The 13,818-nt window shown below is 39.7% G+C and overlaps 2 protein-coding genes across 2 annotated transcripts; one reads left to right on the top strand and one right to left on the bottom strand.

Annotated features, from left to right (window-relative positions):
* Nucleotides 1-3,968: 3,968 nt before the first annotated feature.
* On the bottom strand, nucleotides 3,969-4,999 carry LOC140935413 (N-lysine methyltransferase KMT5A-A-like). Its single transcript, XM_073384965.1, has 3 exons — nucleotides 4,843-4,999; nucleotides 4,537-4,736; nucleotides 3,969-4,291 (listed from the first exon to the last, which is right to left on the bottom strand). The coding sequence occupies exons 1-3, from the start codon at nucleotides 4,930-4,932 to the stop codon at nucleotides 4,066-4,068; spliced, it is 516 nt and encodes a 171-aa protein (XP_073241066.1). The 5' UTR covers nucleotides 4,933-4,999; the 3' UTR covers nucleotides 3,969-4,065.
* A 6,733-nt stretch (nucleotides 5,000-11,732) lies between these two features.
* Nucleotides 11,733-13,542, top strand: LOC140935448 (uncharacterized). Its single transcript, XM_073384998.1, has one exon. It carries the CDS (start codon nucleotides 11,875-11,877, stop codon nucleotides 12,628-12,630), a length of 756 nt encoding a protein of 251 aa, XP_073241099.1. The 5' UTR covers nucleotides 11,733-11,874; the 3' UTR covers nucleotides 12,631-13,542.
* The last annotated feature ends 276 nt before the right edge of the window (nucleotides 13,543-13,818 follow it).

The raw sequence follows: 13,818 nt of genomic DNA, 5'->3' as shown, positions 1-13,818 counted from the left end.
CTTGCATACTTCACCCAGCGATGGGGACTTGTATGTTATTTTTCGTTTTCCGGTTTGCGTGATCTTCACTTCCACAAGTTTTGACAGAAGATAATTTTGTTCATTGTATTGTTTCTTATAAAGCAGGTCCCTTTGCTGCCGTATGATGCGTTTTATATTACACAGACCGTGTCTCAGGAGGCATCCATTGTCACAACAGGTCAAGTTCAAATTGTGCAAACCAAAGGCAGCATTTTTGCGCCGGTTCACTCGGTTCGCCTTTGGCACGTAAACCTTTTTTAACTTGCTTCTGGAACTCAAAGTTCTCCTTCCTTTCTCTACCGAGCTTGCAAGAGGTTTACCTTGTCTAAAATATTGCCACGGATTCGAACTGTCAAAAATGTACAATAGGCGATTAACATCAACCCCACTTAAGTTCATCTCTGTTTCTTGCTGAGCAAAAGAGCCCATTGTTGAAGGAAAGGAAAATGTTTTAATCTCACCCGTGTAATTCTTATTCATTTTATATTCTTCATGGAAGATAGAGCTTACTAGAATTTTCTAGCATCGTGATAAAAAAGTAACTATAAAAACGTTTTCTGACGTCAATTATAACCAATCTACCAGGTGTTAACAGTTTCGCTACTTATCAGTATAGTTTTATTAAAAATAGCCTCTGTAATCGTGTGGGATGAGAAGAGAAAAATGCATTTTTGTGTAATTTTTCCTCCTAAAAGACACAAATATTACTCCATCAAAAATAAGAAATGCACTCACTTTTTGCATAATAATGATAATACTTTATCAACTTCGCCCTTGAAACAGTCGGCCTTAAGGAAATTCAACTGCGTGATTCACGAAAAGTCTAGAATTCAGGTGCAATTCCCGAGTTGTGAAACACGTTCTACAAAATAGCTGCATTTTATGAGAAAAATCTAGAGTTTTCGCGACTTTACATTTTTTTTAATATTGCGACAAAACAAGCAAGTGAACACACTTATAAATAATGCGCCCATCCGACTACTGACCTTTGTTAAATCTTCGGCCCATTGAACTATTATTCCGTTTCGACCGGATTGTAACCCAGGGGTGCCATTTAACGATGATGCCAAGAGTGTTGGTTCTCCAAATGGACTATCATAAGTGTCTTCCGACGCCAAAAGTTTCCTCTCAAGATTCCTTTTACTTGAGAAAGTTAAGGACCAATCTTTTCGGGGTCTATTCAGCCAATGAGGATATTATGAACTGTTTTTTTTACGATGAATCCATTGGCGGAAGTGGTCCTAATGAAGTGATATCTTTACTTAACTACGTATTGGAGACACTAATAGAAAGGTACGGGACATTTCATCATTTAATACTATGGGCAGACAACTCGCCAGCACAGTTTAAACACTGCTTTTTATTTTTTTACTTGGACACCCTTGTCCAAAATGGAAGGTTTCTTCGAGTAGATCTGAAATTTTTGTTGGAAGGGCATTCCTTTTCAATATGTGATAGAAGATTCGGGTGTATTCAGCAATTCTTTAACACTCAGGAAAAAATCGAAACTCCTCAAGAATGGGCAATTTCTCTACGAAATAGCCATTTACGTAACGTCAGAAGCCACTGGGTAAGCCTTCATCAGATAATGAACTATAAATCGTACTTAAAGAAGAAATACATTGCTAGAAGCGAGGACATTAACGGAGAAAAATTCGGAGTGGGAAAAATTGCGTTTATGAATTTTGGCTATGGTGAGATACCAGATCAAGAAGGAAACTTAACGCTTACCAGGCACAATGAAACCGCCTTTATCAGGTTTACAATGGACACAGTAGAAAAGCCAACAATTGTCTCTTTTGTAAAGAAGAAACAATGTGAGGAATTGAATCCAGCGGATCTAGTTCCTGTGAGACAAGATTGCAGACCTGTTCGCGAAAATGTGAGACCAAATTGTATGACACTCGCCCAGAAATATTTATCTGAAAGGGCTTTACGGTTCTTCACTGCATTGGCAGTTGCTCCCGCTGATCAGGACAGTCATGATGCTGACTAGTAATGAATAACCACTACTTGTGTACATAGTGATAATACCAATTACAATATTGTATAACTGTTATACCCTAATTACGATACCGTTGGTTTTATCGGATTGAGAGACAATAATTAGGTTCATGAACATTTTATTCACTGTATCCGTTTGGTAGTGTTCACAACTCGATGTACCACAGTTCGACTGAGTAAACACTTGTAACTGCACCCTGAGACCTTTTTAAAAGGCAAACGTTGAACTAAAGGCGACTGATAATCGCACGAGCGCCCCGCTGCGGTAAAGGCTTAAGCGTGCCGTCCTCACGATCAGTTTGCTTTGGCTGTGTATACTCAATTTGATTTAACTAGAAAGGAATGAGAAACTATTGCGTTTATAAAGTTCTCTGTTAGCAACGACTTGTAAGGTGCATTGGCCAATATGCAACCGCAATTTATGTACAGCTGATGAAAGAAAGGATGCTATGTTTCCAAGCTAAATTATAGGTGTCCACTTTATCAAACATATTCCCTTAGCCAAAAAGCAATCAGTAAGAAACTAAGGGAAACCTTATAGTTAAGGGTAAATAACAGAAACATGAAGCAAAAACATCAGGACATAGGAAGCTATAGCAACGACGTCCGGCCACGGCAACGAGTAAGTCAAAAAAGCTATAGGTTTATTAAGAAAAGCAAGTCTGCCCGTGCATCTACTTCTTTGCTGTCACTGCCCGCACAACTACGATACGTTTTATGGAGAGAATTAGAATTAACACCGCAAGATTTAAAAAAAACGCCTATTCGTTTTAAAATTGACGTTTTCGCTGCTGTTGCCGCCGTCGATGCCAAAGCTCCCTAATCGTCGACCTCCCATGAAAAGGAATTTTTTTTAGACGTGAGTATACTTTAGCTTCAAAGTAAAGTAACACCTATCAGGCTAAATTAAATGTCCTATAAGCCATAAACCTTTTACCGCAATCTCTGTCAGCAGGGAGTTTTAGCAAGGTCCACGGCGACGGCAAAACGAGAACGTCAAAACAGCAATAAGTTTATTAAACAAAACATCACGTTTACACGTGCAGATCACTTTTTTGCACATTTCTTTGCCATTGCTGCACGACTACGAGCCTAATTTCACGTTTTATGGAGGACGTAAACAAGCGATAGGGAAATTTTCTTTGTCTTTCTAAACTTGAGTGCAGTCCTTAAGAAATCAACTCCAGGGAAATTTGCCTACACTAGACATTTTCAGTGAATTGGAATTAACGCGATAAAATTTGAAAAACGCAAATTCATTTTAAAAGTGACGTTTTCGTTGCTGTAGCCGTCGTCGATGCTAAAACTCATTTCGAGCGCGCAAAGCTAGCTCGTAAAATCACTCGCGCACAATAAAACAAAACTTTACTTTTGGTCCGTAATCAAATTGCATGCATGACTGAAATGTAGCGCAAAGCAGATATTTCTGAGAACATCTTACTGAATAACAAATGTCAACATAAAAATCAATTTTTGGCATCGATAGACAAAAAAAGGTAAAGGCAATTATTGCCTGTTTGGTAATGCCGGTTAGCCCAAATTGACAAAAAAGGGGGATGAAACAAGTACCGTATGTATTGTAATAACGTCACGATAAATTGTAAATTTAGTAATAAGGGCAATAGATGGACTAAGTAGAATCCAATTCGGTCTGTAATGATGCGCGTGATCAACAAAAAATCGGAGGACCGTGCAGCGGGAGTGATTACTTAAATCTCGATTATGATTACAGACCCTATTGGGTTGCATGAACGTTTGTTACAACTTAATCATATATAACTATAACAAAATGTGTGATATTTTAGGATTTTTCAAAATTAAAACGCAAGAACTTCCGAGATTTTTTTGCTAGCGGTGAGAAAAAAAGCATTTGAGTGCGCAATTGCAATGGTGCGTGATGTCCAATTAGTAGGCATAACGCGTATTGGCCTATAAGTGGTGAAATCAGCACAGTTGATAGTCAATCAGATTTGAGAATTTTACTATAGTTATGATTAAGAAAAAAGGGAAAGAATAAAGAAGAAAAAGAAACGGTAAAAGCTAGGGTGGAAGAGTTTGACTGTTTGTATGATATTCCCAATCTGCGTCGCCGTAATTCCAGAGGAATTCCACAGATTGTGGAATATCATGCAAAGCAACGAAAAACACTCTTGCTCGCGATGATGTATCATCAACATAGGGCTTTAAATTTGCGTTTTGCCTTGAATGGTTGATAGTTGCCGCCAAGTTTAGTTCGGCATGAATATCACCATAGTAAGGATCAATTCTGAAAGTAAATAATAAATAACGTTTTAGTGTGTACAACTTAACACAAACATTAAGAATATCCCACATATATTCATAACATACTGGGTAACTGTTGGTTCTCGCGAGTAAGTTGAAACAGAAAGATAGTTCAAAGAAATCCAAAGGCGACAAGTCAAGTCAAAACAACGGTTACACGTGTTTATATAACGTCGTCTTGGAGGTAGTAAAAGTATTTGCAAAAATGCGCTTAAGCCAGTAACTTACGCGATACTTTGGCCGCGGTGATCTATGACCATGAGGGTACATGTCTTTCCTACTCTTGCGTACTCCGCCTCGCGTTTCGTTGCCTCAGTCATCGATATAAGCTCCCCCGTGTACTCTGCCACCACCTGTCCTCTTTCCACGTCTTTTTTGGCGAAGGCGCATTTTCCCGCGCCTCGCGGGTCACTTGGAACGTCGTGCACCTGTGCAAGAAAAGTGCGAATACTGATCAGCTAGTAACATTTCATTAAACCAGAAGAAAAGATATTCAACAGGAAAGGAACGAAAGAGCCTCAAGTAAACACTCACCTCGATTGGAGGAACTGGTGGAGGATGCCTGGCCATGAATACGGAGATGTTTCTTAACATCTGTTCACCTCCAAATTCATGGCCAAGCATACGACGGGCGCGGTGGAGTTTAATATTGAAGTATCCTCTGGTGTTGTTTTGTACGCCGTACGTGACATTTCCATTGTTTGAGAATGAAAAGGTGGAAATTTCCTTTTTTAGTTGCTGTTAACATAAAAATAAACGATTTTAGATCATTTCACCTTCAATGCCTTGAGATGTTTTCTTTTTCAACTTTTGAACTTACTCGATTAAAAGCACTTCTCTTCATTAGGAACTTTGTTTGGCCGTGAACACTATCGTCGTCGGTCCAAATTGAAACTGCCGTTTCATAGGCGGAAAAAAGCTCCGATGTGGAAACAAAGTTTCCTTCCTCTGTAGTGACACATTGATTTAAAAATTTTGACAAAAGAGGACATTTTGCCGCTCTTTTGTGCCGCAGCATCACCCGTCTAACATTCGCGTAGGACATGTTGAATAACGTTGTGGCAACTGGATAAGGATGTAAGAGCTATTTTCCCACAGGGTAAAATTAGAGAAAGTATAGAAGTGTGGCAGAGTGTGGGAATGCTTATAAAAGCTGCAATTCTATTTGTGGAATGTGTCAATCTCGCTACTTCACTGAATGTCGATCTGGTGTTTGCAGGCAAGTTTTCAAAATATTTGTATTTGTTTTTCAGACTTTTATTATTTCATTAAAAAGAAAAATATATGAGACATACAGACTTTTCAATAGACCCCTTTAGCTCAATGTATTGATGATATGTTTTTGCTTTTCAAACGCCATGTGACTTGAAATATGTTATGATAATTTATGCGTAGATTTGCACATGATTATGCATAAATTTTGATACTTTGTCACATGACCTTCATTGCAACTGGAATATGAGCCCGCATTTCCAGGCAGGGTGGCTACATTTGCCGAGGGTGTGAAAAAAATATACAACTATTTTGAAAATTTGCCTGCAAACACCATCCGTGTATCAAAACACTTCGGATCTCTTCTCAGCCTTTGATTCTTTTATAACGGGATGAGAACCCGAGACCACAGGAGCCAGAAACAAATGAACTTGAAACGTTGAATCCAGGCTATCGATTGAAAGGAATCAATGTGACCTAAGTCCGCGTTTTATAAAAGAAGGCTATTAATTCTTTTCTGGATTTCTGGATTCAGGTAGGGAACATAAACTTTGAAGATATTGACACTGGGGCAAGATTTCCGTACTGTTCTGACAACACCTTACATTTATTGTGAATGCAGCAATTTCCTACTTTACGAAGTTCAGTATTGCGTGAAGAGTCAAAACATCATGAAACATGAACGCATAATCATAAATAAGGTTTTTAATATTCTTGGATTGTAACCACGTGACAAGGCGACCAGGCTTGAAAACAATTCAATACATAAAAATGAAAATACAGTTGAGTTCCCAGAGGACAGAAATGCATTTGTTTTTATCATCCAACATGGCCGCCGTGATGTCAGGTGCATTAAAACCAATAATAGGACTGTTTGGTGATCTTGCTTACTCAAAGAACATAACACTTGTTTACTGACCTTGTTTATAGAAAACAAACTGTGTCGCTTTTAACACCATACAGAGAAAATACAATTTCATTCTCTTTTGCCAGGAGGTCATGATTATTTAGGACTTACAGTTATAGATTTTCTTATTACTGTTTAATTACTCTTAAAAAGGAAAATCCTGGCATAGAAAAACACATAAGCTCAAGCCCTTTCAAAGAGCTTCGTACCTTAAGACTTCAGGTTTTATAGAAACAAACTTTTCTTGCTGTACGATAACAAAACCAATCCAAAAAATTTGTAAACAACTTGTCTGTCTTACCAAATACTTGAAATTGATTGGTCCAATAACATTTAAATTCACAAACGCTTACTGTCATATTTTATATTTTATTGTTTATGTAACTGACATGTACCATCAAGTCAGCTTTACAATGCAGAAGGTGTCAATATACCAGTTATTCTAAAAAGAAGATTCATCGGCCAAGGTAATGTAACTTTATTGCGCACTAGATAAGTGTATAGTGATAATTTTTCTTCATATGGCCCAAAACCCAACAATGAGTCCATTAAAGTACAGCAACCTTTACAGAACTCTATTAAACCGTGAAATTCGGAGACATATCACCATTATCAAATACAAATGAAACATATACTGTAAAATAATGATTAATAATATTTTTGCATTTGATAATAAAGACGTTATCTTTTAAAAAATCTTTCATTATCAAACTTTGCCAAAACAGAGCTATCATCTGGTATCCATTGTGTGGTTCCGAAAATTTTCCATACTTCCCCCACGAAAAGGATTATTTCTTAGACCTCCCCCCCAACCTCTCTGGAAATTACAGTCAAGCTTCATACATTTACTTAAATTTTGCGGCCTTTATAAGAACCCCAACCCGCCAACAATTTCCAAACCCTTCTATAAAGGGAGTATGAATATATTCTAGAACTACACATTTGGGGTAGCCTGGTTAAATTCCAGGGGGGTGGGGTTGTTGTAAGACAAGACAAGACAAGACAATGCTTTATTTAAAGTCTCATACAGTCCTATGTACATCGACTTTATCCAACTAATTTAAAATCATAGCACAAACTGCACACTAGTGAAACTATAATCAATGTTAACCTAAAGAACTAATGATCTTCTTTTCTCACAGCAGTCGACTACTTTTTTTGCAATTAACTTTTGCACTGGTTTGTTCTTGCTCGGATGGTTGTTAAGACTACGCTTTGTGCTAGAGTGCAGATTCGCTGGGTTTTTGTACCTGGGCTTACCCCTGTCTTTCAAAGCTCAATGTCTCCCTCAAATTAAGGGGGGGTTGTGTCTGGCTGGGTGTCATGTTGTTGCACAGAAACGGGGCTATCATCTGGTATGCATTTGGGGTAGCCTGGTTAAATTCCAGGGGGGTGGGGTTGTAGTAAAGACTATGCTTTGTGCTAGAGTGCAGATTCGCTGGGTTTTTGTACCTGGGCTTACCCCTGTCTTTCAAAGGTCAATGTCTCCCTCAAATTAAGGGGCGGTTGTGTCTGGCTGGGTGTCATGTTGTTGCACAGACACAGGGCTATCATCTGGTATGCATTTGGGGTAGCCTGGTTAAATTCCAGGGGGGTGGGGTTGTTGTAAAGACTATGCTTTGTGCTAGAGTGCAGATTCGCTGGGTTTTTGTACCTGGGCTTACCCCTGTCTTTCAAAGCTCAATGTCTCCCTCAAATTAAGGGGGGGTTGTGTCTGGCTGGGTGTCATGTTGTTGCACAGACACAGGGCTATCATCTGGTATGCATTTGGGGTAGTCTGGTTAAATTCCAGGGGGGTGGGGTTGTTGTAAAGACTATGCTTTGTGCTAGAGTGCAGATTCGCTGGGTTTTTGTACCTGGGCTTACCCCTGTCTTTCAAAGCTCAATGTCTCCCTCAAATTAAGGGGGGGTTGTGTCTGGCTGGGTGTCATGTTGTTGCACAGACACAGGGCTATCATCTGGTATGCATTTGGGGTAGCCTGGTTAAATTCCAGGGGGGTGGGGTTGTTGTAAAGACTATGCTTTGTGCTAGAGTGCAGATTCGCTGGGTTTTTGTACCTGGGCTTACCCCTGTCCTTCAAAGCCCAATGTCTCCCTCAAATTAAGGGGGGGTTGTGTCTAGCTGGGTGTCATGTTGTTGCACAGACACAGGGCTATCATCTGGTATGCATTTGGGGTAGCCTGGTTAAATTCCAGGGGGGTGGGGTTGTTGTAAAGACTATGCTTTGTGCTAGAGGGCGGATTCGCTGAGTTTTTGTACCGGGGCTACCGCTGTCTTTCAAAGGTCAATGTCTCACTCAAATTAAGGGGGGGTTGTGTCTGGCTGGGTGCCATGTTGTTGCACAGACACGGGGCTATCGTCTGGTATGCATTTGGGGTAGCCTGGTTAAATTCCAGGGGGGTGGGGTTGTTGTAAAGACTATGCTTTGTGCTAGAGGGCGGATTCGCTGAGTTTTTGTACCGGGGCTACCCCTGTCTTTCAAAGGTCAATGTCTTACTCAAATTAAGGGGGGGTTGTGTCTGGCTGGGTGCCATGTTGTTGCACAGACACGGGGCTATCGTCTGGTATGCATTTGGGGTAGCCTGGTTAAATTCCAGGGGAGTGGGGTTGTTGTAAAGTTTGATGTGTTTTTGCACTCTTATGCAGTTTGTTTGTGCTGTTTGCATGCAAGCAATGACCCACCCTGTTGATAATGTTCCTAGTCAGCAAGCAGTTGAACTGCTGGTTTTAGGACTTGGTATTGTTGAGCAGTGTTGGCTTAGATTGTTTTTGGGAGACCAGCTTCAATTAAAAATGGGGTGAACTGGGGAATTGGCTTTGCAATCGGTGACACCGACACTAAAAATTGCTTCTTAAAATGCCTTATTTTCCAGATTAATGAGGAAAACTTCACTTTTGTTACTTTCAAGACAGATGATTCTATCAAATGGAAGCTCATGTATTCAATAATTTCTTTTTGAGGTGAGATTTTACTTTTCAAGTAACAAGGGCCATCAAATTAACAATCAGTGTGAGAGACTGACATTTTTTAGTAGCCCGGTTTTCAAAAAACCAGGTATATATATATATATATATATGGCCTTATCTTAGCTTATCGTGCTGCAAAAAAAGTAAAATATACCAACTTTTGTAGACTGCGAGTAGTCTCTTATTTTTGTTTTGAGTCGCGGAGATCGTGAGCACGTGTGAGGGGCGAGTGGCGAAGCCGCGAGGAACGAGGGCGGAAGCGCTCCTCCTTTTTATCATTTTAATGATAAAAAATTTCAATTTAAACATTTGAATAATTTCACTCTTTCGGTCGTGGCAATGAGGAAAGAAGGACAACTGCTCGCGGTCTATTATTTTTGCTGTATTTTGTGTTCTGTGTTGTTCTGAAGCCTTATGGACTGGTTTTGCTATCCTGTCATAACCTGCAGCAAAAAGTGAGTAACTATTTTATTTCAATTCTTTGCTACACGATAAGCTAAGATAAGAAACCGAGTTTCAATGACAAATACTGGAATCCAGAATCTAAGTATGTCTTGGTTAATCAGAGTTAGTTTAATTTCAAAGTGGTCTTAAGCTGTCGGGGACGCAAATGCATGGAAGTAGGTTGACCATACACCATGTTTTAAAAATTTTACTTACACATGTTACTGATATTTTAAAATTCCACACCTTAGCGAACGCTTCTTCTCGGTTCGGGTTCATATGACTTCACCAAAATTCAAACTAAGAAACTATCGCTTCTTCTGAGTTTCTACTTTCATGAGGCATTACAGCAGCTAAACAACTTTACTTGTATAAATTTTCGGTTCGAAAGCTTTCTTCGTTTTGTCATAAAGGACGTTTGAATTTTCAGGTTTTTGGGTGACGTGGCATTTAGCAGGCGGCCGGGAAAGCTCGTATGTGGCTTAAAAACGTTCCCAGGAGCCCATAACCTGACGTTACTGATTTTTTGAGATTTTGTAGAAACATTGCTTGTCTCAAAATAATTATTACTTGAATCTTTATGAGTTCAGTGAAACGATGAATTCGCGCATTTATACTGAGAAAAACTCAAAAACAAATGTTTCTGTTAGTTTTCGGCGGACATTTTGTGCCCCTCAAAGGGACACCAAGATGGCGTCTCCATACAAAACTTTATAAATTTGGGTGCAGACACCAAAACGCAGTGAAATACATCGCAGGTAAGTCTTTTTTATTCATTTTATTGAAGAAAAAAAAAATAGATTTAACGTTATTTAGCGTTCGCAGATCTCAGTAGTTTATTTCTCAAACAAGGTCTCTTATTTTCAACGGTCGCCTGGAACACGACACCGCCGCGTCCAGCACAAAAAGGTCAAGCGTCACCTATCTTTACACCCTTTCGGCCTTTCCTCGTAACGTGAGTTTGGTCCGACTGTGGTTCAAAAGTGGATAACGCTATCCATGGGATAAATGTCCATCCACTGGATAGTTCATAACACTTATCCACTGGATATCCGGTCGATAGCGCTATTAATCTTTTGAACAACCAGGGCCAGGTCTAACAAGCCTAAAAAGAAAGATTTTTAAAAACCTGCAAAAGCAAAAAGGAAACAAACAAACAAACAAACAAAAGGCGAAGTACGGTATTTTAAAAACATTTGAAAGCACTGGGATTTTGAGCAGAGCATAAAGTAACTATGTAATTGGCTTATGGAATGTGTAATTGTCCACTTTAACTGTTGGCTGTTTGTTTTGCCAATCACCGCGCAATTACATTCATTATACATACTTTTTCGAGTAAGATGTTACACATGCACAAAAGCAAGTGTTAATTTGCTTAAGAAAAAAGTTGATGTGGTTGACTGGCATTTGTCGGATATCGGTCGGGGGTATAATTACCTGCAGAGGTGTAGGATAATAAAGCTTAATACTAAACAGTACACTCTTGGCCGGCTAAAATTATCCCCGACATTGCCAATTTTAACTTACGCATACGTGTACTCTGTTTCTTCGATCTCGGCGATACGGATATTCCAATGTGATATTACTATGTCTGTCAACTAATCTTGGACTTTGGTGGAGTGATAATTCTAGACAATAAAACGGCACTCTTTGTTATAGTTTTACTTCTTCCTGTTTGCCTAAAGTAAGCTTAGTTCGCAGTATTAAAAACAACGCAGCATTTTCGTGCTTGAGGACTGCTCTTACCTTAAAAACAAAACGCAAACCTCTCGTTCAAACCACGACTCCTTCGAGATTTAAATGGCCTAAGGGTGTGCTATTGTGACGTCATTAGACTAAGTGACGGGTGACAATAGGGTCAAAGCGTGGATCGGAAAGAAAACAAGTAGCTAAAAGAGAATCATTTAAAATATGCATACCTCCACGTGTAATATCAGCGGATTTGATTACTGTGACAGTGTTTTGCTCTACTGATTCTCGCTGCTTGAGTGTTCGGCACCGCTCTGTTGTTGAGAGGACTAGTCTGCCTGGAAGTATGACCAAGGAGAGACGGACTTCATCGCCTGTTGACCAGGGCTCGCATTTACACATGGCTATCAAGCTGCTGAAAGCGGAAAACGCCAACCTCGAGAAGATAATAATTTTGCTCAGGACCGAGAATCAAAACATGCAGCGGAAGATGAAGGAGATGGAATACCAGAACGACCGCTTTAAAATCACGCAAAATCAGCTTAAAGAAGAGTTGAAGAGAGAAAAGGAGCTGGTCCGTTATCTACACAATGTGAACAAGAAATACGAGAGAACGCTGCAGAAAAAGGAAGCAGAAAGTAGGCAATTGCGAAAGGAGGCCAAAGAAGCGGAATTGAGGAGTCTAAAACGGGAAAGCAAAGATATAAACAACAATGCCAAGGACGAAGAGGTCCGGAGACCACAACCTCCTAAAAGATCTGACTCTTTCAAACGAAACAAGGACCTTGCGGCTATCAAAGACCAGGGAGCAGCGCTCGCTAGCAGTAGTAGTAGTACTAGCAGTAACGGTAGCGTTAGCAGTAGTGGTAGCCAAAACGCTAATTTAAAAACGAAACAACCACCGCAAGCAACACCAGCTTTGAAACAGACGAACTCGAGTGATGACTTAGCTTGCGAATGGGAAGACGTAACGGACGTGTTGGGGTTTCTCAACGAGAAAGTGAATCAGTTTGAGCGGTTACTTTTGGAGACTGGAGGTTCGAGTAAATCTGGCTCTGGGTCAGGGTATTCTTCATCGGACTCACTGACTTCCACAAAGTAAATTGCACAATAAGCTCTCAACCTTTGCTCCGCTGCCTCAACAGTCGCGGCTGTCGTCTTCTGGGGTCGCTGTCATCACCAGCTGTATCATTCAATGCGCTGGACGCAGAGTAAGACAGGGTTTACTTTGGCATGGTCTTCATGTGGTGCTTCTGTTCTCATTCTTATTTTCATTTAACAGACAGTAATCGTTGGAAAGTGTGCTTTTCTAAAATGCTGTTGTATATGTCAAGAAGGCGTATTTACTGAACGTGGCCGGAGGTAAAATTCTTTAACTGCAACTGGTGAAAGTGATACCGTCTTGTGTAATTGTTTAAGCCACCAAGGTCACTAGTTTTTATTAGCCAATTTTATTTAGTTTTCATCACCTTTTACCGGCCTTATCGCTGTGAAACGAAACATTGTATATGTACAAATATATTTTTAATAAGTTACGTTTGACCTCGAAGGGTTTTTTATAATAGAGAAGCGTTCCACTGCTTCTTTTCAAGAAGCCTGATTGTCACGCAACGTCTAATACATGGAAAAGTAACGCCACGCAAATACAGTGCAACATTCTCTCGCTATTTTTAGGAACTAGTGCAATGTTATCTGTTGATAACAACCACGCTCTTAAGACTTCATACTTAAGATTTAAGATTGTTCTAGATGCTTTCTCCAATCCATAAATGATGTTAACGTTTTGGTCAAGCAAACAAACATTTCTGGAGACCAATCTTTTTTCCGGAAATGTGCGTAGTTGTTTACACTTTTATGCTCTTGTGGTCTGTGTACAGAGGTATACCCTTTGTTCCTTTATTGAAAGTTTCGTGGACACCCCCAGCGAGGTGTGCTTTACAAATTCGCGTCTATGGAATGCAACTTGTTAGAATAATTTGTCTGAAATGAGTAGAATAAATCTGTTTTTATTTCACCTGGTTTTGCTTCTCATTGGCCCTTCTGGTCCCTCTTTACGCAGAAACGGACACTTATGCAACGGTTTCTAAGAGGTTCTTTGGTAATCGTTTGGGAGAAAGTAGCTATATGTGGGGCAGCTGTCCAAAGATGATCAGTTACCTTATTCTCACTTAAACTTTTGTGTGTCTGGTGTATTGGAGAAATTAGATCTCTGCTGTTAAGTCATGTCTTCTCCAAATATGGCGTTGAAAGAGCACCAGATTAAATATATTAAGTAATTATGTTTCGTTAT

The sequence above is a fragment of the Porites lutea genome, chromosome 4, assembly GCF_958299795.1.
Source record: "Porites lutea chromosome 4, jaPorLute2.1, whole genome shotgun sequence".
Taxonomy (NCBI): Eukaryota; Metazoa; Cnidaria; class Anthozoa; order Scleractinia; family Poritidae; genus Porites; species Porites lutea.
The sequence above is the reverse complement of the archived record's forward strand: the minus strand, read 5'-3'. Positions and strand labels throughout refer to the sequence as shown.